This window comes from Tyto alba, unplaced genomic scaffold (assembly GCF_018691265.1).
Source record: "Tyto alba isolate M040663 unplaced genomic scaffold, T.alba_DEE_v4.0 Super-Scaffold_26, whole genome shotgun sequence".
In the NCBI taxonomy this organism is placed as follows: Eukaryota; Metazoa; Chordata; class Aves; order Strigiformes; family Tytonidae; genus Tyto; species Tyto alba.
Window position 1 is genome coordinate 4,116,401 of NW_024881300.1, and position 25,666 is coordinate 4,142,066.

At 35.1% G+C, this 25,666-nt stretch overlaps 1 protein-coding gene across 1 annotated transcript in view; it reads right to left on the bottom strand.

Moving 5' to 3' along the window:
- The window catches only part of DUS2 (dihydrouridine synthase 2), a 27,490-nt gene continuing 1,824 nt past the window's right edge, over positions 1-25,666 (bottom strand). Inside the window, exons 3-16 of the mRNA XM_032998564.2 lie at positions 23,746-23,791; positions 22,140-22,231; positions 21,147-21,190; positions 20,286-20,346; positions 17,214-17,261; positions 13,840-13,905; positions 10,432-10,502; positions 9,908-9,994; positions 7,417-7,585; positions 6,349-6,470; positions 3,715-3,858; positions 2,440-2,527; positions 1,737-1,810; positions 1-503 (exon numbers count right to left, since the gene is read on the bottom strand). Coding sequence (XP_032854455.1) covers positions 266-503; positions 1,737-1,810; positions 2,440-2,527; positions 3,715-3,858; positions 6,349-6,470; positions 7,417-7,585; positions 9,908-9,994; positions 10,432-10,502; positions 13,840-13,905; positions 17,214-17,261; positions 20,286-20,346; positions 21,147-21,190; positions 22,140-22,231; positions 23,746-23,791 — 1,350 coding nt within the window. The 3' untranslated portion in view covers positions 1-265. The remainder of the gene's footprint in view (positions 504-1,736; positions 1,811-2,439; positions 2,528-3,714; positions 3,859-6,348; positions 6,471-7,416; positions 7,586-9,907; positions 9,995-10,431; positions 10,503-13,839; positions 13,906-17,213; positions 17,262-20,285; positions 20,347-21,146; positions 21,191-22,139; positions 22,232-23,745; positions 23,792-25,666) is intronic.

The following is a 25,666-nucleotide window of genomic DNA, read 5'->3' on the forward strand; positions in this document are numbered from 1 at the left end:
TTGCTTTCAAAAAATCTGATATTTTTAAAAAATTTATTATTTGGGATAATCTTTTCAATGTTCTTTTAAATTCAAGTTGCTAATTCATCCTGTCTGAAAGGCACCATAGGGACAGTGAGTGGTGAACAGTAAACATCTCATTGGCACTTTTCACAACTGGGGAATAGATCTGTCTGCAAGAGAATCCAAATGCAATGTGAACAGCAAGATATACAAATAGGAGATAATTTGTAGCTGCATAGGTGTGAAACCTCTAATTTCCATACTATCGTGGCATCTTCGGCACATTTATGTCAGAACTTTCTTCAATAAAATTAGCTTTTTTATGGGAAGGCTCAGCAAAATCTTCTCCATGGTCTCTGTTATTCAAGCGCTGCTGGTCCTCTCTCTTGCGTTTGTTAATCAGGTGATTTTCTCCCTCACACAGCTTTCCCTCTGGGACACCCAATGTTCTCAGACAGACAATAGCTGCAGCCTGTTCTGCTAGTTTCTTTGACTTGTCCCTGAAGAGCAAGCAGACAGAGCACAGGTAAAAGGGGAAAGTGAAGTCTCTACACTGCCAAGAGACAATCAATTTCCTGTCTCTGATGCAACATCATGAAGTAAACAGCGTTTGTAGTCATTTCACAGCCGACAACAATAGGTCAGTTCCAGAAATTATTTTAATCTTGCTAGGCGTCAACACTGATGCGTCACTCTTGATGTAATATTCCTAGAAAAACTGTTTCTGTCAGGTCTTGTGTCCCTGCCTTCATTTCAAAGGTCTGAAGTCAACGTGTTTGGCCCAAGCGGTTGCAACCCTCAGAAAGTTAACTTTTACAAATATGATCACTAAACAAAACTAAGTTTTGAAGGCTCACTTTTCTTGAAAGACACTCAGGCCTAAACATAATCTTTGGTACGCGTACAAGTTCGTTGACACTGACAAAAGCAGGAACTGTGCCTTAATAATAAAAATCCTGTCATTGCTGAGAGGGACTGCAGATTATGCATTTGTAAAATTCAGTATTTGAAAACATTTTCTTCTCAAAGTTTCTTATCAGCTGATCTTAGCTTCCTAAAGTCGCTTAACAGGAATGCTGCAAACACCAGTAACTGTCGTGCATTTGTCCTTTTTAAAGTGTTTAATGCTGAGCTCTAGCTTTGCAGTTAAATCAAGATCAACTTAGGTGCAAATGCCTGAAGTCAACTCCAGTATTAATAGATGATTGTATAAAATACTGTCATGAAACTTTAGAGCAGCCCTGGATGTAACTGTTGATTAACTGTGATCTCTGAGAAGCCACTAAACTGTCCTCTGCTTCACTGTATATAGACACTTAATCCTGACTGGTTATTGAGAACGGATCTGCTGTAGTGGCTGAAGACATGACCAACATGACCTCCTCCAATGTTCCCCTCTGCCTCCCTTACTCGGTTTCTGAACTATTCACAGATACAGTTGAACAGGGTCACCTATTTGCTCCCCTTCAAATACAATTTATGGACTAACGCACTAAGTGAATTAAAATCTGTAACTGTTTACTTGATTATGCTAAAGCTTACTTCCTCGTCACATTCAAATCCCAGAAATTATTAATCCCTTCCCCTCACAGAGGTAGATTTAGAAAGTAGCTTTTAGTTGACTTTGACCGAAGTCAACTGGAATGAACTGAAGTACCCTTTCATGGCAAGTTTTAAGCAACATGTCAGAAACAAATACAATAGAGCTGCAAAAAATATTAACGACAGCTTACCACAGAGTTGATCTGTATTTTTGCTCAGCTACTGTCACTACTGAACAGAATAATCTATCCAGTGGTCTTTGAACCTGGAGAAAAAAAAATTAAAAGGGAGGAGGATGTCAAAAAACAGTCATAGCATTTATGGAACAAATAACAAGGTCAAGGTTCCTTGTTTTTCTTTTCTTTACAACAAAATCAACCACTTCAGAATTACTGTAATTCACACCAGAAATTTAACCTTGCATATTCAAGGTTAAAAAAATAAGAAGAAATTGTCCAAACCGCAAATATTTTTGCCTTACAAGAAAATTAATCAAATAATGTCCCCATCTAATCAAGCAGATGCTCCTGTCCAGTATTGCTCCTACCTATAACAGTGTTCAACAACAAAGAAAATATTCTCAATCCAAATTGTTTACCTCACCGAAGAAGTAAAAGGAAGTCAGTCATGGACTCCTATGTAATGAACTGTAGTTACAGTAACTTCTTTCACACATGAATCAAAAGAAGACTGAAGGTCTAACTTCAAATTTTTTATTTTCTAATAAAATAACCTGTTAATTTCATACATGTGTATTACCATTTCCAAAGCTGCTTACTCAAGAGTTTTGCCAGACTGGGAAGCAGAATTTCTCACTACCTTGAATCCTAAAATACTTAATTTCATAGGTAAAGACAGAGGAAGAAGTTTGAAAGGGTTTCTTAACTGACTCACAGTTTCATAAACAGGCTGAGGGTGCTTTTCTTTCCTACACCATTCCAGAAGATACATTTTTGGAGTAATCTGTGGTGGATATTCTCGCCTAGACAGAAAAATTTGTGGTCAACAACTGTGCACAGAGTTTTATTTTAGAACAGAGAGTGCTGCTTATTATATTACTTCTACCAGTTACTCTTTGTGTTTTCATTTCACAGCTCTAATTATGAGAAAAATGTTGCTTTCTTAATGGATAATTCAAGCAGTAAGTCTGACATAACATTTAAAATTAAATCTAAACTTTTCTATTAATTCTTCCCAAACAGTCACATCCTGTAGTAATATAACTAGAGAAAAAATACATACCACAACGGAGATTCTAACTAAATATATGATACAGAATAGAATTAGAGTTTGGCACTGCTTACTATAAGATTAAACACTAGAAGAAAGAAAAGAAGATGCTTCTATTATAAAACAGTAGAGTTATCAAAAGAGGGTAGGAAAGGTAGGCATTGATTCAGTTACTGACACAGAATTACAGCCCCCTGTACTTGGCAGAAAAAAGAAATACTGTAAAAGCACTGTATTCAATCCTCATGGCATCTGCTAATATATCCTGTAAGTACTAAAACATTATGACTGGATTTGAGAAGCATTTTATATCACATTCTTCTTGAACTGTTTGTTTAACTTAACAGCAAATATAACAAAAACAGCAAAAACATGGAAAGTAACAGCAATTCTACAGGTTTCACAGATGATAATCAAAGGTTACTTACTCAAAGTAATATCGTACATAACTGCATTAATAAGTTTTTCAAGGAAATGCTTTGTGAGTGGAACACATTTTAAAAACTGCAGATGAGCATATATTAACTGCTTAGAAAATAATATTATGAAATTTGTGCAGGACTTTTTTATATAAAACTACTGTGTTTTACTTGTTCTTCACTAAAGAACTGAACTCTGTATCTTTGTATACTCACATTCTTCTAGATACCAATATTTGAATAAAAAAAAACCCCACATCACTCAGCACTTGTAATAAGTTAACAGAGAGAATCAAGCAGTCTCAAGAAGCCTGGAAGTAAAGAACATCTTACAACATCCAAATAGCACAGGAAGACTGGTGATGCTAGTGATTATGTAAAGATGTACACAAATTGCTTCATAAAAATTCACTCAGTAAGTGCTGTTATGCAAATTATTATTTTCAAAAAAACTGTAAGGCACTATCAAATTCAGTTTTTTATTTACAGATGCAAGATAGTGAAAAACTTGCATGCTTACTTGTCAAATCTAACAGCCATTTTTATTACATCTGGATCTTCCATTTGGTCATCTTCATCTTGTGTCTCAGTTTCTAAAGATGTTTTCTTTGCTTCAAAAACAGCTGTTGTTTCTTCATAGAAGTCAGCCATTTCAAAGACTTCACTATTCAAACAGAATTCCGCTGTATTAGAGATCAGCTTATAACTTCTTGTATCACATTATGATAAAGTGAATATAAAAATCAGTTGTGTTAAAATAGACTATATATGTTCAGAGAATCACATGAAAGCTCAATTAATAACTTGCAGGTAGATGAATCAGCAAAGAATACCTCAGAGTGATTCCTGGTGCATCAGCTCTACAAGGGCAATGAGAGAAAAGCAGGAAATAGATTCTTCTTCTAATTTTAGTATTTTATAGTTTATTGCTTAAAATATTTTAACATCCAAATACCTCAAAATCTCAGATTTTCTGAATTCAGAGTATTACTCACAAGCCCAAAAACAAGGCAGGAAACAACTAGGATTTGACTCAAAGGCAAGAGCCTCAATCCTTTTTAATTACAGATCCACAGCAGGCTGCATCTACTTTGAAAAACTGAGACTATTCATTTTCTGCAGATGTTAACAATAATAAAACCTGCAGCATAAGAAAACTTTTACCTTCTAACTGTTATGAGAATGCTCGCTGGTATGAGGCTGTTCAATGACAGAATGAATTCTAGCCACAAAGCCATCTCCAATTCTCTAAGTGGAAAAGCAATATAGCTAAATAATGCTAACAGATGTTTCTAAAAAGACAACATACTATATCTTGTTATGTAAATTTTTTAGTCTGAAATGCAGCAGCCTGCTCTATTGCATTCAGTACTGAGGTTAAAACCTTGACTGGCTGTAACATGCCATCACCACCAGGAGACAGCAGTATCAAGTAACATGTTTGTCTAAAGATGCATAGGTGCATTTTAAATAACTGGATGTTCTTCAGTTACCTGGACATTAAACCACCTGTTTAGAACAGTGGTTAAAAGACTGAGTCTGCTGATAGAAAGGAGTTTTATGAATTTTCAGGTGGCTCTCTATCCTTCTCTCATGCTTGAGTACAAGCCAATTTTGAAATCGGTATTCCATCACATACAAAAACTGATTATGTTCAATTCTGGAAGCCCCTCAAGAATTGTTAGGCATAGCACATACACCCAAAACTTTTGCACCAGATGCCTATCCAGTGTTTATGGGTATAAACTGTGACTCCTCTAGTTACCTGTTTAAAGGCTTAACTCTTACTTTACAATTTCTTTACTTTACACGCCATGCATTACTAGTTATTCAGTAGAGAACACCACCACCCTTTCAGCTGCAATTTACTTGAGGTTCTAAAAGATTGATTCAGTTTCAATCTATCTCTCTCCCAACCAAATTGGAAAACTGTAAGTAAATAGGTAGTAATTTACTATCTTAAAAATTGTTCAACTATTTGCATTGAAAAATTGAAAAGTAACTTGCAAAGTTGAAATATTGTTCACTGATTCCACTGCTTCTTCACAGATAATGAAAGCTCGTTCCTTTCATATATAAAATACAAACTCCCTTCACTGTATTGTAATGTTATAATCATGGACAGCAGTGTTTACAAAGAGTCAAAATTGGTAAATTGCAACAAACTGGCAAAAGGATTGCAGGCATTTCCATTCATTTTGAACATGAACAGGGTTTGCTAGAAAACAGTAACTCCAGTTGCAAAATAATTCAAGCTTTCATCATTTCTATGCTTTTTCATACACATTAAGAAAACAGTTTCGGACTGTTTATTTTATTAAGGAAAAAAAAAAAAATTCTCTTCCCCTCCATTCCATCAGAAGGATAATTACAGCACCCAACATGGACATGACACATGCAAGCTCAGACCTTTATTTTGTTCAGTTTGGGATGGGTCCAAACCTGATTTCCCCTCCATTCTGTGTGAATTCTTTAATTACATGTCTATTTTATGGTTTCTCTAAAACATTTAATTCTTCCTTTTCTGTCTCCCACTTAGAGACATTTCGTCCAGACTGTTTCAGATGTCCAGGATGAAGAGATTCATTAAAGCTACCGTATTTCCTCAAAAAAGTTGTCATTGTTCATTAGGATAGTTCGGGTATGAAAAGCAGCACAGAAGACATACATTTAAGTATCATATAGGCAACCTTTGTATATTGTTTTGAGTTTCTCTCTAAGTGTTCATTTGAAACAAACACATCAAATACTCTATTAACATTAAAAACCCCCTGTGCAAAAGGGAAGCTAAAATAAATATCTGTCTCTGGAAAAAGACAAGCTCTACACTACTAACCTCCAGATTAACAGTAGAGAACACTGAAAGTTTTCTTAATTAGTTAATGCAAACATTGGATAAATGCCTGTCACTCAGTGAAGCACCACTCAAATTAGTATGTTGAATATATAGACAGTTTTAGGGGTAAAGCTTTAACACCTGACCATGGGGGAAACCTGGAAAAGTTTACTGTATCTCACATCTCATTAACTTTTTCTTTTTTTTTCCCCCCTGCAACTTCTTCTGAAGGTATGAAATGCCAGGCAGTGCTACAGACAGAAGTGGTTTGCAAGTCCGACAGAGAGTACAATTCCTATTTCTGAAGTACATGCTTACCAGATCTCCTGTGTGGACTGTGCGGCATGCAGCTTCTTACCCTGAGTGGTTTCCAACTGTTCTCTTAACATCTGACACAAACAGTATTTTGTGTTGGTGTAGTGATTATCATATCTTACTGCCTGAAGGAGAGAGACAAAGTATATAAAAAACACACCAAATTTATCTTTAATGCTCATGTCTCTTGATGAATTTCAAAACCGGTTTTGAAATGCAAACCAAAATGCACAATTTCCTCAATAACATGTCCAAGACTACTCATGACTGAGTATAATCTGATTATTTTGTCATGCTTTCATGAACAGAAGTTCAACTTATTCATATACTTTGGAAAAAAGAGTTGACTAGTTTACATAACCAACTAGCAATGGAGCTACATTTTAGTAACTAGTTAACGGCAGCTCAAACTTTAAAAAAAAAAATTTTTTTTGAATTGATTACATGATCAAAGACACAAATTTCTGATTACTTTCCTATTACGTCATTAAAATTGTGTATTTTGAATAATAGATAAAACTTTATATAATAGATGACTCAGCTAATGCAGCTATGGTACTATAATACAGCATTACTTCATCGGCAAATCATTCCCTTTGCTTCCCTGCTGTTAAAAATTCTTGACAGTATTTGCGACAAGCAATTAATATCTACAAAGGAATCTAGCAGCAACTGAGTACTTAACAGTCCTTTATTTTTCTGTTCCATATTATTTGCACAACTGTAACATCAAGAGAGTTGGCCTACATATCATCGGCTTTACAAATTCTTAGACATTTTTAAATAGCCTTGTAAGCCTCATAGATGTTCCCAAAAAACTAGGGCTAAAAAGTACACTACATCATAAAAGAAAGATCAGGAAGAACTGTCTTCTGAATACAGATTTCTGAACATTTTAGTCTAAACAAAATAAAACAGAGGAAGCAGTGGTTGACTTGCAAGACTCATGTCATACTCGGTATGTTAAGATGAGCCTAAATCTTTGAAATTAAGGGGAGTTAAGATACCATAGTAAGATTTGGATTAACAATTCTAAACATTGTTAACTACAAATAAGATCTTCCAACATACATATTTGATGTAATTTTGCATGACGTCCTTTAAGGGGAAAAAACCCTCTTTTCTGAATATAGATGGGTTCCACATGGCAGCACGAGCTATCATTACTGATGAGGCAGCTGTTGCTTTCTGAAAGGTCTCAATGTCCACGTAGTCTTTGATGAAGTCATGAGATCCTCCACTAAAAATTAACATCACTGTTATAATCATGGAAGTTTTATTTGCTATTACTTGTACTTTAACACAGCCTTGTATTTTCAATGTGATATTACATTACTAATGGTGGAAGAGTCTATTTAGGATATTATCTCAAATCTAAGACAACAAATGAGTGTGAGAGTTTTATTAGCAACGGCTCATTAAAACACAGATTATATACAGTATTTTTCATTATCTGCGTACTTCTCCTAACAATAGAAGACTGCTTTTATGAAGAAAGAATATAGTCTATTTTTTACACAAACTATGTGCTTTCACTTAAGGGATAAGGCTCACAAAGAATCGCTTCCATGGTGTTTGAAAAATTATACTCCGTAATTGCCACTTCTGTAACCTTTGACTGCATACTAATTGTGCTGGCACAACTGATACTGGAAACAAGTATGGACAGCATCATTCCATTTGCACTCTGGAACTAACATATGGAGAGTAACCACAAGCAGCACTTTTGGATCAGTCACGGAGCACTTTAAAGTTCAAAGAAGGTTGCACTACTTCTATTGTACTGCCTCTGCTTTCAAGTCAGCAAGTCAGATGTGTTAGTAAGCAAAAAGAATATTTAAAACACCTTTTCTTTCTCTTAAAGTTTCCCTTCACAACATCTTTTATATGTAAAATAAAAGCTGGACTTTGGACTATAAAGACTAAAATCTTTATCCCTTAAAAAGTAGAAACATTGTCTAATTCAAAACAAAAACTAGAGAATGATAAATTACTTCAAAAGCAGACATTTATACTGTAAAGACAGAACAAGCAAACTTTCTGCACTAATGAAAAATTATTCCATGAACACAGTACCATTCTAGAAATCAGAATATCAATTCAAATTTTCTTGCCCTTTTTTTAGCACCAGTCTATTTACATTCATTCATTCCTCTATATTTCCTGACCAAGCTTGAGGTACAAGTGGTTAAAATTCTCAAAATACTAGCCAAATAAGTTACAGCAGGGATCAAGTATCATGGATCAAACATATTAAATAAGCAGGATTCTAAGTTGCACTTTTACATTTCTTTATGAGGGAAAAGTTTCACTAAGTGGATTTAAAACAACGATCATATCCTTTTTAGAGAAACCATAAAAAAAAAAAAAATAGAATTAAGGTTAGTTCAGCATGTTGGGAAGAACTAAATTGATATAGAGATTAACTAGAAGCAATTTATCAACAATAAACCTCTGATATCTTTATATCTTAATTGTACACTACATCATAGAAATTATTCATACAGAGCTGACATTTCTGTGACATTAATAAAATCTAAGAAAAAATGTTAGCCTCACCTTTTACCTGGGCAAACAAAGGATTCATGGCAATGCACAATGTGAATTTTACTTGTGTTTTTATTTCTATATTGTTTAAAAAATTATTCTGAAAACTGGAAAGGGGGTGAACCACTGATAATTGGATCAACAAAGATTATCAGCGTGGAATATTTCCTTTGTTGAGTACAGAAACATGCCTTCTAATAACAAAAACTGTGACTTTCCATGTATTTTCTACATATAAACATGAACAGGGAAACAGTTCTCATGTTCCTGATCCAAGTATATGGTTTGCAGACACACAGCTTTTCCATGAAAGCTCAAGATCAGTGATGAGAGAACTTCATCTAAGGACACTGCTTCTCTGGCCAAGGATATTCCACTGCCAATTATGATGAGGTAAAACAAGATTTTGGTCACAAAGATTAGATACAATTCAGGACAGTTTGATAATTTTCATTACCTCTGCTTCCAAAATTGCTCTTAAAATTTACCTGTTTGTAGCTAAACTTTTCCAAGTTCCTTATTTTACCATCACAGAGTTACTGAAGGATCTGTCAATGCAAGCAGACAGATTCAGTGGCATCATGTCCATACGGTTACTAAGGAAGTCTTATGGAAGATGAGAGGCCACAGACCATAACACTGTTTTTGAGCAGTGGGAGAGGAGATCTCTAATGTGCAAGTGTCCAAGATACACAGTGGTTGGGTTCTAACCAGTCACTGCACAGGGCTTAAAAGCACAGAGAATTTGGATGCACTCAAAAACAACTTGAATAGGAAAAAATTGTGACACACAGAAGCAATGTTTTTTGAAAAACACACTGAATTTTTAAACTAAAACCTGAGGTATGGTAATATTCCATAAGGCCAACTTTTGTCACTGCTACCTCTATCAGATTTGAACTTTGGTAACAGGTAACACTCTGTTCCCCCTACTTGAAGGATCTTTTTCCTGCACTTCCAAATCTTAAATTAGGTACAGGGATCTGGCAATAACGAGCTAATTGGTACAACTTACTTAGCTATTACTGGAATAGAGACTGCTTCAGATATGGCTTTGATCACATCACAGTGGACAGGGTGCTGAGGCCTCTCCTCCTTCTTCCTTTCCAACAAACAAGAAAAGAGACAAGACCAAGGATTTCCTATGAGATTTGCAGATATCTAAATCACAGCAGACATGACTCAAGGATTATTGGGACATACTTATTTCTGCTTATTTACTGTCTATATTCAATGTAATGTGTCCCCCCCCCTTTTTTTTTTTTTTCTTAATCACAGAGAACTTTCTTATCAAATACATTTTAAAACACAAAAGTTTAGACAAAGACAAAAATTTTAGAAAAACAGCAGCAAGCAGTTCAATTCCCTAATTATCAGCCTGATCTTCTACAACGCGGATTTAGTTAACAGTTGAAATAAGAACCACATATACACATATCACATACAGAGTATACTCTAGTCATATCTTACTGTGCTATATTCATCAGCAAACTTAAAAAAAAAAAAAAAAAATCTAAGTCTGTCTTGCCTGAAATTTACCTTCCATGGACTGCAATGGCAGCAATACCAGTTTTTTCTATTCTCTTTACCAGATTCACAGTATCCTCTACCTGAGCAATAAGAGAGAACGACATTATTTTAGTTCAAAGGAAAAGGAACAACTACCATGTGACCATTGTACAAACTATGTACAATGTACAAATTTTGGAAATCTTCTCTTTTATTAGGCAGGATTTGATTCCTGTATTTCAACAGTAACTCTGAAAAGGCATAACCATTTAACATATACTTCCATTAAAGAACTACATATAACGGCAAAAATAAGAATCCATTTTCAATACTTCATTGAAACTATAGATTACAAACTTTCTCCAACCAATACTCTGCAGTACAAGAATATTTTCCAACAGGTTTTCAGACTGTCATTTGAAAATGACACAAAACACTTGATTAACAAGTCCTCTCTAACAACTACTCTATACATTGTAATTAAAATTCATCTTAGTAAGAGGATGCTGTCTGAAATCAACATAACATGCAATCACATCTATAAATATTCCATTCAGCTGTGTCTTAAAAAAGTTAACTAGTATCTAAAAAGTTCTAATGATATTCATATATGACCAGTGAATCAAAAGATACAGGAAATAAAGGGGAAGCTCCCAGTATATCTTCAAAGAGGTAAGATGATTTTAAAAGACAGAAAGAAATTTGGCAGACTGCTGGATTAGCCTGTATTAGGCAGCTTTGGGGAAAGGGAAAAAGAAAAAGATAAGGCCAATTTTATTTTCAAAAGCTGGAGAATGATCTGTGGCTCATCACAAAAATAGCACGTTCAGTCTTTGAAAAATGCAACATCTACCAGCTGGCATGGACAGAGACAGAAGCTCACCTGACATTCTGATGGATGACATGTTATGCAAAAGCAAATTGAAACAAAAAGGAAGAGGCTCTAGGATAGATGTAGAAAATAAAAAGGAGAGGTGCCAATTCTTTGATTTAATACTTCAGAAACAAATGATCTTTGAGTTACTGATTCTTTTCACACAGACTTCATTTGATCATTTAATCATTTTAAGTGCATGTGTAAATGACTTCTCAACAATAACTAGCTCAGTCACAGTTCATCCATCTATAGAAATATCTATTCAGGTCATACACAATCACGGTATCTAGGCAGGTAATTATACACACAATTGCAAAATAATCAGTCATTAAAAGAGAAAGCACATCACCTCTCCTGGAGGTTTAAAAATATGTAGAGAATTCAACTGATTAAAAAAAAAAAAAAAATCCAGTAAAGAAGCTGCATCAGGTGTAAAAGAAGAATCTATGTATTTTCACTATGCTCTTAATAGTTAATTTCTGGAAAAATACTGAGAAAGCAAAATATAACAGTTTTAGCAATGTAACAGTCTTACCAGAGTTTCTTTGAAAGGAATGATTGTACCTGAGAATGTATCCAGAAAAAAAGCCAATTCTAATTGAAATGAAGATGTTGCTTCTGAGAAGGAAGATTATGAACCTCTTTGTATAAGCTAAAAATTTCAGTACTTTAATCTATCAAAGAGTTTCCAAAAATGCTGCAGAAGTTGTTTTTATTTTGGGTATCACTGGTAGTATTTACTGCTGTCACTGCACGTACACTAAATCACAAGTCAAGTAACGCAAAACATCCCTGCAGTGTAGAATACGAGTAGTTTATAGAGCACAGGCAGCTTCTTTTGTAAACACAATTTCATTTCATTAATTAGTGGAATATTCATTGTTAACATGACTGTTGAAAGCTGGAAAAGTAGCATTAGGGCTTGGTCTTCCCCTCTTGAAGTTTTAACTTCAAGTAGACTGTCAAGAAATTCACAGTTCATCGCACTGTGCTTATGTACACATGATATTACTTTCAGTCAATTCCACATTCAGCAGTCTTCTAAAGTAAGCGTGCAATTTTTATTTTCATTTAGTGCTTACCCACCAGCAAAAGCTTTGGGAGTAACTCAGCGGGTTACAATAACAGGACTAAAACACTTTTTCAATAGAAGTATCCACATTTGGAGTTCAAAAGAATAAAAGCATGTGCAGACATCTAATGTTTAGTTCTTGACTTTTTAAATTAGAGAGGAGAATAAGTTTGGCGTCTGGTGTGAGCAGCCAAGAAGGCAATCTAGTTGGAAAGGAAAATTACTGAACGGAAGAAAGTATTTCTGAAAACTAGAGAGAAAATGCTTGCCAGCCTGAAAACCGTTTAGCACAAGAACTAGGTCTGTAAACCAGAAGGATCCCTGATAAGAGCAGCTGGGTACTTAGAAACCAGAGACATCCTGAGATACCATCAATAACTGCAAAACCAAGGAACCGTATCAGCAACCTATCATCTGAAAAGGTAAAAAAATGTCTGAAAAAAGGGGAAAACATCCTGAGAAAGATAGAGTCTGTAACTGCCACTGGCTGCTCTAACTACAAGAACAGGAGAACAGTCTGGGAAAAACAAAAATTGGTCTGAAAGAATAGAAAACAATCATCTATCAGCTGCCTGGGTAAAAAATAGGAATTAACAGCATGTACTGACTGCTCAGGGGGTGGTGTCCTACACCCTCTTGTGTCTCTATAACATAAAAATGACTTTATTTTTATCCAAAATGGAGCTTCTCTCTCTCCAAGAAGTTCCCGTGTTGCACATACTTTTCCTACACAGGTTGAACACTCCACATTAACTTTCTATGACATCTTGGACTCTTGTGAGATATGCCTGGCTGACTCCAAACTCCATGACACTAAATCTCCCTCTGGGACTACTTTTGGGGTTGGTTCAATTTATCTTCCTACTTCTGGGATGGTTTGGCACCCTTCTGAGATTTGTCTAGTGCACCTGATACCAGCTTTGGAACTATACATACATATACACGTGCATGTAAGTAATCTATCATAAGTATATCTGCTATTACATTATTGGTAAGTTTGCTTCACTACTGATAAATCTGTAATAACTTGTAATAGTGTATATTTAGTTGGTTGTTGGTGGGTGTTATTGATTGTTGCTATAGTTGATTGCTGCCATACTAGTCGTTGCTGTTATACTACTGATTGTTGCTACTAATAATTAGTAATAGCTTGAAATAAATATCTATATCTTGCTTTATTTATCATAGGTATATTTGCTATGCTGATTTTTGTAGTATTTGTGGTAATCTGTAATACAGTTGAGAAATTTAGCTTCTGTGTCCTTGTGTATCATGGAATACAACAAATCTGCAATCACGATCTCTACATACGTACAGGTCAGATAACCCCTTAGGTTGTGACAGCATCCCAAACAGAAATTATAATTCCAAGTGCTGTTTCATGATAACAGCTCTAAAATGCCAATGTATTACAACACCACATTTTAACTGATTTTAAATCACAGAAACAAACAACTCCAGACTTCAGCATAACCATTTATGTTCTTACCGAAGGCAGAATGCGGATTTTGCATGTCACTGGTTTACAAATTCCTTTAACAAGGGTAGTCAATATCTGAAAAAAAGGAAAAAAAAAAAGACAAAAACATGATTACAACAGTGACATTAATAAAGCTCTCCTCCTTTCACTCTTGAGGATACAAGGAAATTAGAGCAACGTAACACCAGTTACTGTTCCTCCATAAAGAATCTTACATGCTAGGCAGACCGCGGCTGCCCCCTCCCTGGAAGGGTTCAAGGCCAGGTTGGACGGGGCTGGGAGCACCCTGGGCTGGGGGAAGGGGGCCCTGCCCGGGGCAAGGGGGTGGGTCTGGATGGTCTTTAAGGTCCTTCCAACCCAAACCATTCTATGATTCTGTGATACTTTTTTGATTTTAACTGGATTTTTACCCAGCAATTAACTGCTGCTGGAGTTTAAACACAGATTTTAATATGAGGTGACCAGAAAACTCTCATAATTTTAAAATAAAGTGCCAAACTTTTTCATTTTCATGCAACTGTTTTCACAGTCTTCTTATATTTGAGTTACAAGCCCCTTATGAAAACTAAACGTAAGTATTCCCTAAAAAGTGTGTGTGGGGGGGGGTTAAAGAGAAGAAAGCCTTCAAAATGGAAAAAATATCAGAGGGAAACAGTAAACAACATCATTGAATCTTCTAAAAGAAAACAAAAATTGTAAACTGAATTCCACACTTAATACAAAGCACATTTCAGTCATCAAAACCAACTCACAGTAAGCAGACAAACAAGCAGTTGTTAGTTTAAACATTTAAGAACTAAGCTATGGAAATAACCTCCTTTCCACAGGCTGAATTTAAGTCCAACAGACCATACTTAAAAGTGTCACGGAATGGCCTACACATGTTTAAATTTCTGTATGACTACACAGTAAGTGGTACCAGAAATCCAATAGCTCTTAATAAGGGAGTGGATCTCTGATCCTGACTGACCAGCTGATCCTGACTGTTATTAGAGAAATACCCATTTTTAAACGTTTTCTGAGATATTATCATGCATGTTACTGAGTATACTCTCCTTGTATAAAATGGATGGAACTGCAGGTAAATTTATTTCAGAGTTGTATGCACTATGAAACTTGAATTTTGTTTAATGTTCCTGCACTTACTAAGTTCCCAATACAGAAAAGAGCCGTTATACCTAGCACTCAAGTTCTTACACTTAGAACAGCTGGCAAGTAAATGTGTCACCTTGCACTGTCTACTCAAATCTTTCCTTGGTAGTGTTCTCTCAAATAAAACCATAAAATCCAAGAAAATGATCCATAAAACTCCTCTTTCCAGTATTTTTAATTTGTATTATTTTTTGCACACAAATCAAACTAAAATGACATCATTTCCCAAACATCATCGCTACCATATTTTTCCTACAATACCATCAGCAGCAAATCTTGTAAATTTCCAGTGAGAGCCTCATTAAGGATTCCAATGTGAGAACCAAATCCTACACTGCTTAATCACATGGAAAGTTTAATTTGGAGCTGTAATTTCAGATGTCTTTTGCAGATTATGAGTTTAATTATTCTTTTGCAGTTGGGTAAGAGTAATATTCATGCCAGAGATTTTTCTGCCTATTAACATCTTACATGGAAAAGAACAATTCCAGATTTTTGAACATCAAGTTTCCTGCTCTTCTGAAGATTAAAACAAAATGTAATGGTTGTAGAGGGGAAGGGAAACTGTTAGCAATCATATATACAAGTGCCACTCACTCCTATGAGAAATATTTTTGACAGCTAAGTATTTTCTTTTCAAATCGCATTCCAATTTTTTTTCTTTCAGCCTTCATAAATTACAATTTAGTTCTGGATGATATCACCCACCTTACCTAATTCATGAAACACCATAGAGGCCTCAAAAAATTGGGTTCTGGTTTCAGTTCTGTTGCCTGTATTGTTAGTAGGCAGATAACAACACTTACCTGACTCTGCTTTCCTTTTTGAAAAATTAAGACTGATACCAACCTTCTCTAAAAATGTTTTGAGATCAAGACTGTGTCACTTGTACTTTAGCTTTTCCCATCAGCTAACAAACGAGAGAGCAATAGGTCCAGTCTATTCCATTTAAACTCTTGCTTTGGCACAATTAATAACGCTTCCCATTGTTGAATGGTCACATTTTATACAGCTTAGCTAACTTTGTGGCTCCTGACACCAAGAGATCCTTACATTAGGCAAAATGCTAACACTCCATCATGACTGTAACTTTAGTGACATACCCTTCTGATAGCATGGCCTCAGAGAATGAAATACATGAGCTACCCAATGGATCAGGTTGTTGAAACTATCTAAGTCCTACCAGCCTATAAAGCTGGATGGTGTTACCACAATAAGAGGCAGGACTTACAAAAGACTGACTCAAGATCCATTTTAGATAGAAGAAAAAGGCATGAACTGCAGGAATCAGAAAGAGACTGGCTATCATTCAGGAGTCATGCATATGCATGAAGAGAGTCTGGTCTCTTCAAAATACTGACCTACAGCAAAGAACTCTTAAAACAAAACACACTCAAATGCCACATGGAAAAAGGAAGAGCAATGCTTTTGTTGGTTTTGTTTTTTTCAGATCTGTATACTTTTGATAGTACAAAAAATAAACTACTTGGAAATATTTGCCACTCTGTGCCATGATGCAATTACTACGAAGGGGTGAATTGTAAACTAGATTTGTCCTCAATAACTCTGAAGGAGAACACGGTGAGTGACTAAAAGCCATGAGGAAGCAAGACAAAGTTCACAGTCAACTCATCTGAACTATGAAGAATGACCTCTTTAAGCAGAAAAAAAAACGGAACTATATGCTAAAGAATGTTCCTGGAAATCCAGAGCAGTGTCTGGACTCTGTTTAATCTCAGGAAGTTTAGAAGTCCTTTGCAAAAAAACCCGAAAATATATCTAAAAAACATATGTAATATCTGTAATACATAGAGATAGATGTATATATATATTCATATAGGCTCATACAGGGTTTTATACATATAAAAGACTATATATACACACATAAATATATACGTACACATGTATGAGGCTTTTTCATACTGGTTCACATAGGGTTTTATACAGATTTATATATACATGCATGTAAAACTCCTCCCTCCGCAAATACAGCGCCACATTGCAAACATTGTTAAACTGAAAAGGAAGGAAGCTGCAATTTTGTAGGCCAGACAATGATGCGGAGAACTAAATCAGGATTATTTACTCATAACCTTAATTTCAGTATTCAAAACTGATTATTCCACTCTAGCATTTACTAATTTGCCTTCTATCCATCCATTGCTGCTTCCGCTAGAACACAGTACATAACACTTTCCAAGGCAGTTCAAAACCCACAAGGTGATACTTACAGACTCAATTTTGTCAGGATCAGATAGTAGTGCTGCTCCCATGCCTCCCTGGGAAAAATATACAGAAACTGTTACACACTGGGCAAACACATTTTTCAACTCAATTATTTTGCCTAATACCAAAAGTACAATTAAAAAAAGAGGGAGAAAAAAAAAGGGGAGGAGAAAATGGCAAAATCTAAAATGCAGGAGCGTTAGTTAACACTTTGGTGAAACATTTCCTAGAATTTTATCAGAATAATTCAGCAGTAATTCAGGGCACCAACTTGCTCCCATTACTTCATGGGACAGATAGGATTTCAAAAGGCTATTTTTAGCAACTGTAATCATCTGGTTTCTACTCATTCAGTGACAGCTCTACAGATTTATTGTTTTAACCAGAGGCCTTCATGTCAGTAGTTTCTGTCTACGCACTACATTTAGAAAAACAAGCTGAGACAAATTAAGTGACTTAGACACAAATTCTGAACACTTTAGCAATTTAATGTTTTAGCTGTTCTTTCTGCCCTATTTCATCTGCATACATAGATCTAGAGGCCAAGAGGCAGACATAAGAAATAAATTCAAAATTGAATGAACTTTTCTGACCCAAAACTACTGTCAGATAATAACCATGCACTGTCATTTGAAATTTTTATCTTTCATCCTAGTGTAGTGTAGGGTGGATGTTTTGGTGTTTTGTTCTTAATTATGATTCAGTGGAAGGCTGAAAGTCTTCCATGTAATTAGATATAATACAGAATAAAGTAATAAAGGCTCAAGAAAATATTATTGGAAATATCATCAGAAATATAATATGTATGTATATATTCATGTGTGTGCATATGAATTTAATCACATGTTCTCAGCATGACTACAGTTCCTTGGTAATACCACTTTATCTCAGAAGTCATCTGGCAGAAAAACAGAGGTTCAGAAACAACAGTATCTAAATAGATACAAAGACTGCAGAACAGGGAAAATTAAAATTTGAGTTCAAAAGGAAGTGCCATATTTATTTTCACCATACCTCACTTAATTTGTCATTTTCATAAGTTATCATCGAAACAAAAAAGTTAATTGGATTAAAACAGAAAAACCCTAGAAATGTATGTGAGTAAAATAATTCACAAATTGGATGGAATAGATTAGAAGAATTTAACTAATTAGTTGTCACAGTCCAAGCCAACCTACAAAACTAAGAAGTAATGAAACAGATAATCCCCCTATAAATTGATCTATCCTATGCCTTTCTTGCACCATCGCCTGCTACATTCAACACTGACCATTGCCAGATTCAGGATGAAACACTCTGAACTGTTAAAGTGAAGACACCAGATACCTGAAAGGTGTCCAACATTCTTACGCGCCCCACATGCTCCAAAGCAAAAGCAACCTTCGTGATGGAAAAATGTCAGCCCTCTCATATACTCTGCATACAGTCATGAGGGACCTTTGCTTCTCCTGTTCCACAACTCCATGACATATTCTGTCCTTCTATTTCTCTAGGGTGATGTGATCTAAAGTAAACCCTTTTTAAGTACTTCTATCAAAATATATATTTCATTAATAGAAAATAAATCCATTTAGACAAAGCATTCTTTTCTCTTGGCTGAAAAAATATATCATCCTCCTTTCTCGGCTATGTGGAGTTGAGTCTGTACAATTTCATGGCATCATGCAAGGTACAGTCATGCTTGGCAGTGTTAACTTTGGCCTTTAGTATTCCTTGTTTTAACAACATTGCTTTCAAGCATCAGATAACACATTTCAATCAGCCACTGCCACAGAATTATTTTTTTGAACTGTGAAGCAGGGGGGACAAGGAGGTATGCAGAGTTTTACTTAGTCCATAGGCAACTTGGTTTCAGAAAAGAAGATATGGAAGCTCCATAAAAGCTTAGGCTGATACTAGGAATTGGGGCAGATCTCAAGTTACCATTTATATTTTTGCTCTTGCTTTAGTGAAAGGGCAGTAAAAATCTTCCAGATGTAAAGATGGATAACAGAATTAGGAAATGAAACTCCTGCCTATGTGGATATATTGTTTTTTTCTACTTAAAGGATGAAGCATTACAGTTTCACAGGACAGAGAACTGACTTCAAATGCTAAAAAAGCCAATACTACAAAGACTAAAGGATAGAATGTTTAAATGAGGCAGCTTGGCTTCTTCCCTGGAATTAAATTTTAAGTCCAAGTTGAATTTCTTTTTCCTTTGGAAAAAGTGCAAAATTTCTCGTATCTGTTCTGCATGAACATCTGACATAAAAATGGAGCTCCATTGTCTATTTCGTTGATACTTTATCTACACACTGTCTCGACAGTGCTAACAACCAGCTTGACTACTCTGTTTTAGCCACAGATTATAGAGCACTAGCTTAGAATCACATGTGCTTAACTAAAACAATAAAATAAAATCAAGTTTAACTGATACATCCTCCTCTCAAAACTGCCCAATAATTGAACTCATCATTGCTAAATTGCAAACGTTTACTTGCTCAGACAACAAACTGTGATGACTATTTTTATCAAGGCTAAGCAGAACGCATTTCACTCATCCAACAAATTAGTGACCTGAAGAAAACAAAAAAAAGAAAAACCACCCCCCTTGGTTTTATCCTGTCTTACAGAATTTACTTTTAAATGCAACATACAACATAGACTGTCAGAGTTCTAAATAGCTTTAGTGTTAACGTTGTGCAATAATAGCATTTAACAACCTCACTACATTTTTCTCAATAGTCCGTGGTTGTCTTGACAGAAAATACAATCAACACTTGCTCAGTGGTACACATCCACACTAACCTGAGTTTACAGACTTCATACATACTTACCCACTCAAGGATATGGTATGTTTAATTACTTGACCAAACCTATTCTTACTGAAAATTTTGAATAGACTGTATTATTTTACTGTATTAGGGCCATGACATCTTCAAGACTTATTTATTGCAAAAAAATATACTCAAGTTTATCTGCGTGAAAATTTTACTGTTTGCATTTGTCCAACCCAGAAAACCAGAATATGCATTCTGCAGTCCACACCTCTAAGAAATAAAAAGCTTATTTAAGAGTAATCTAAGTCCACTTGCCTTAGTAGAATATTCTTTTGGGCATCCCATGTTGATATCAATAGCGGCTACATCATGTTCTCTTAAATAGAAGAAACAAAGAATTAACTTTTTTTTGGCATATTAGAACAAGAATCAAGAAATCAACATCTTTCCAGAAAACTTGTTCCATCATCATTAAGGCTTAAATAAGAATTTAAGGTTAAGTTTTCATTTGACCTTCTCAATTTTTAGCTTCTCACTTATATGAAGTTACGTATTTATTTTGAGTGTAGTCTGAAGATCAGTCTACCCACAGGATTCAATGACCAGTGTTGTGCAGAAGCTGCAAATACTCATCTTAAATATGTTTACATATGATTAAGGATATCCACCACTAAACTCACCACTGTTACTAAAGGAAGTCCTACTGAAACTTCCATCTATTTAAAATGGAGGCTTAAAAACATCTTTTAAAAAAGTTTGAGACACTTCTCATTTCTGCACAATACTTTATTGGAGGCTTCCAAACACAAACAGTAAGAGTAATTTTTAGGCATACTGGTCTTACCTGCAGCTGTGCAATACGCAGGGAAATTTCATATTGGAGATATCAAGGACACACTTACTGCACTAACAAGAAGCCATCAATCCCAGTATAGAATTTAGACAGCTGCTACTTTGAGCAAGAATTCTTTTAAATAGAAGCTGCAGTTACACCGTTACACCACTGGCATTTTGAGATGCTACACTTTACTGTGCAGCTCCTACAGAACTTCTCCTGATCCTATCAAAACCTACCTTGATCATCTCAATCAAAAAAACTTCTTCTACAATAATTCCTCTGCACAAAATATCCCAAACAAATCCACGGTGGGAAGGGTATGAGAGAAGATGACTTACACAAGCTTAGCTACTGCCAGGGCTCTTTCAGCATCTGCTGAACCCTGTGGGTAAAACAAGAGTACTCACAATTACAGAATATCATCAAATTAATTAAAAAAAAGTGCTCACTTGCACATGTGTATAACTATATTTTCTCTAAACATTTAGTATAAAGTGACAGAGACCCATTCACGGCACAACAGATAGCTAAAACATTTAGCTAAAGCGTGTACTATAGTCAGCCACAGAATGAGAACAGATGATGCAAAAAGGGATCTGGGAAGGCCTGTCCACCCTTTTACCCTATAGCAGTATCAGATGTCCTTAGCTCATCAACATTATTTATTTACCATGTTCTTAAGAAGGTCCACTAATAACAATTCTACAGCCTCTACAAGCAACCTATGCCAGGGCTATCACTACCACCAAAAAAAGGTCTTTTTCAATACCCAATGCATCCCACACTTCTCCCTCCCTCCAACCCCCATCATCTCTTGTGCTACACAGAGTAGCCTCAAAGAGCAATTTACTACCTTTTTCTCTCCAGCAGCCTTTAATCCATTTGTGCAACATTAACATACGCATTAATCCTCTCTTATCTACACTAAACAATGTCATTTCTTTCAGTCTTCCCAATGAGACTGTTTACTGGACAGTGCAAGATTTAAACATATGATCAAATCATTTATTTTTGGTATCTATACATTCAGAAATCTATCAAAGATACCTGTTACAAAAACAAACTGCTGTCATAAAGCACAGAATTCATCTTAATCACCTCTTCTGAAAACAGTTGTAAGGAGAGCTTATAATGAGGCATCTTGATCACATGTGTACGAACACATTAGAAATTCTGCAACACATTTGATGTGAAACTTTACTTCCACCTGAAGCATCAAGAAATTGATAGTCTGTGATACAGAGAGCTGCTTTAGACTTAAATTAATGTTACTGGCACTACCTTGTTTAACTACTTTGTTATTAGAAGAGTACCTGTGGTTGAATTCTTACCATTTGAAAGACAACACGCTGCCTCTCCCTTTCACATGTTCTGAAAACAACTCTTTCATTAGGTGCAACAAAGTCCACTGTTTCAAGTACTTCTATATGAAATAAGAGGCAGATAAAACACACAAAAACGATATACAAATGTAATCCTAAAGGAAGTCATATGACGGTGCATATTACTGTATGTAAATGAAATGCTATCAAATAAGTCTTCCTTGAAGAGCAGAACAAATGGCACCCTACTTCCCCTATGTCCTTGCAGTACATTCCTTGCACATTGGTATCTCCCTCCCACAGCACTCCCTAATCATCCCCCACCTGTTTCCTGGGCAAGCATCAGTACTAGAACAAATCCAATGATCAGTCAGCTAGATCCAACCTAACAGTACCAAATGTGGGAAGGAGCAGGAAGGGAAGAGTAGGTGTATAGTGGACTTCTGTTCCCCAATAGGGACACTAAAAACAACTGTTCCTCATGCCACTCAGCTGGGGAGGTCTTAAAGATACCTTTTTAAGACCTTACCTGTGAAAATCATGTTAGGCCAAATTAAGCTGATGGACCTCAAATTAATAAAACAATTATAAACAGTGAGTCCTTGTATGTCTTGCTTCCTTATTGCAGTAGACTAAAAGGTCTACATATTACAATGTCACAAGCAGCTAACGTTTATAAAGACTCATGATTGAAAACTGTCTCTACTGCAGTCCAAATGAATTTGTTTCTTGGACATTATCAAACTTTTCTTGAAAATTAAAAGATTCTCTAACTAATATCAGTACTTTTGCTCACAAAGTTAGATCTTATATTAGTACATACACATGAAAAATTTCTGAAAAAAACCCAAACCACCAAGAGCTTTTTACCGTTTATTATTTATTATGATAGCATATGGCAGCAACAGAGAGGCTGAAACCAAGATGTACAAAATTGAGGAAGGTTATCTGTTAATTACAGTTTTATTATTTGTCTTTTTAACCCACATAAAACTAAAAGCTTTAACATTTTAAACAACACACTGGAACTTTAATGTCCTCTCTATTCCAGCTACTGGTTTCTTCCACCTGCTGCCAGGAAGCGTAAGGCTGAAACATTAGTAATGGATATCCACCACTAAACCCATTTTTCTTAACAAAAAGAGAAAGGCATAATGCCAGGCACTAAAATTATGAAGCCTTTCACTTTAGAAGGCCTACACCTGTACACCCAGTAACCTGTCTTTTGTCAAAGAATTTAACAGAAAATTCATTCAACCCTTGCAATAAAGTCCATGGTGGAGTAAGACCTTGTGTTAGGGCCCTAAAAAGAAAAAAAACCTGTCAGTTAGTAATACATTAGCCCTGTCCTCCAAAAACATTTAAGGTTTTCCTGAGGTACACTGACTAAACTATTGAAATTCCTTAAGAAGGGAAACTAAAAGTCTGAAACCGTAGACCAGCAAAGAGGGATAGGGTAACACTTGAAAAGCTTAAGTCCCTAGACACGGTTTCATGAGATTATATATACTGATGCCCCAGTATAATCATTATGAAGTTATTTCTGAGAAATAATTATCTTTTAACTAGAAAAAAGAATGCTTACACATAATAACCAAAGAAATGTTATACTTGCCATTTATAACCCTTTTACACTGCAACATCTTTATGTCAATCAGCTCCTGAAAAGAATAAATAAAAATATCTCAGTAAATTGAGTTTAAAATGACCTAACTCTAAACAGTTGCCCATTTTATTGAAAAATAGCTACATAGAAATACTAAATAAAGAGAATACAAATTAAAATAGTTTAACTATACATGCTCAACTGAAGTTTCCAAATATGAATTAAACATATAAATTTAAGAACATGATATGTTTACATAGTTCTAGAAAAATCATTTTGTTTACATACCTATCTAGCAACCCATAAACAAAGCAGAACAACTACAACTACTACAAGAATAGAAAGAGGAAATAGTTTATGCTATAACAACAGACCACCTCAAGAACTATTGTAGATTTGTACTAGCCAAACACACAGGTAAACAAAACAGCAATATTAAACTTTAAAACCTCTTTATCCTAATCCCAAATTTTAACAGTTTTCTACATTTATTAAAAAACAAAACAAAACTTTGTGCTGACCTTTACCAGAGAACTTAATACGCAATCACAATTCCTCCAATATTCGTGTCTTCTGTTAGAAGCCTAGAACTTCAATCTACATATATTAGCTTAACTGCAAATTTACACAACCCAATTTATTAAGGACACCAGTTGAGTCCTTTCCTCATATGTATCTTATCACCTTGATTACAGGTGAGCTTTAAGACAACCTGACTATCTTTAATTGACAATGGGTTACAGCTTGAGCCAATATAACTTGTTAGTTGCTGAAATAAATATGCAGCTGTTAAAGTGTTACATAAATGGAGAAAAAACCCCCATTCTGCTATAGTGTTAGTTACTTACAGAAGTTTAGTGTGCTGTAGAATCTTTGTTTTAAACAAATAAGATGAGGTTTAGGACCTGGTAATTTACAAGCAAGGAATAAGTAAGTAATAAGTTGAACTAACATCAATTTGTCTACTCTACACCATAGATTTCATGTGTAATACTTCTAATTTATGATTTTAATGATTATTCTTTATTGGGTACTGTTCACATTAAGTTCTGAAACAACTTTGGGTTCCAAAATGCTGAGGAGACTCAGGGGGAAAAGATTGGAAAACAAAAGAATAAATCAGAAAATTAAGTTTTACCATACAGAAATGCCATCACAAAATGCAGTTTTCTGTGCTGTTCTGCTGCCAAACAACTAAGGTTTGCCTAAAACAACTATTTTATAATATATGATTAGCTTTTAAGAAAAGCTACACAGCATAGTTATTCTGATAACCTGTAATAAGGTAGATATCTAACTGCAAATGCGAATTCACATTCAAAGGCATCTGAACTTTCAACAGCCATAAAAAAAACAGAAAAGACAATATAGGAGACCTTATTTTTGAGGGGAGATGAGGAAAACCGTAACAGGTTTTCAGCTACAGAAATAACTTCCACACTTTAAATTTTGTTACATATTGCAACTTGTTAAGTAAGTTTGAGGGTCCTTTTTTTTGAAGTACTGTTTCTCTAGAATTGTGACAAAAGGTATGTGTGAAAAAGAAACTGCTTTAGCTATAGAGTTTATAGTGTTGGATTAAATAATTTCTCATACTCTGTGACTTCAGCAGTAAGTAAAGCAATACCTTTATATGTGCAGTTTGTTGTGGATTTTGGTTGCGTTGGTTTTTGCCTTTTTTTTTTTTTTTTTTTTTTTAAGAAAAAGCACAAGAAACAATTTCTACGTTATTCGCTTCCACTAATTTCTTACATAACAGCCTTGTCAAATTTGTAGTAAATAAAATCCAGTAGCTGTTTGGTAACAAGGTCCTTTTCTATGACAAAGAAATGTAAGAGATACTGGAAAAGTACAAAGGCTGTCTGAAGCCTGATTCATTTTCAGTGTTTGACTTGTAGATTTGGTAACTCTGATTTCTTTATACGTGATC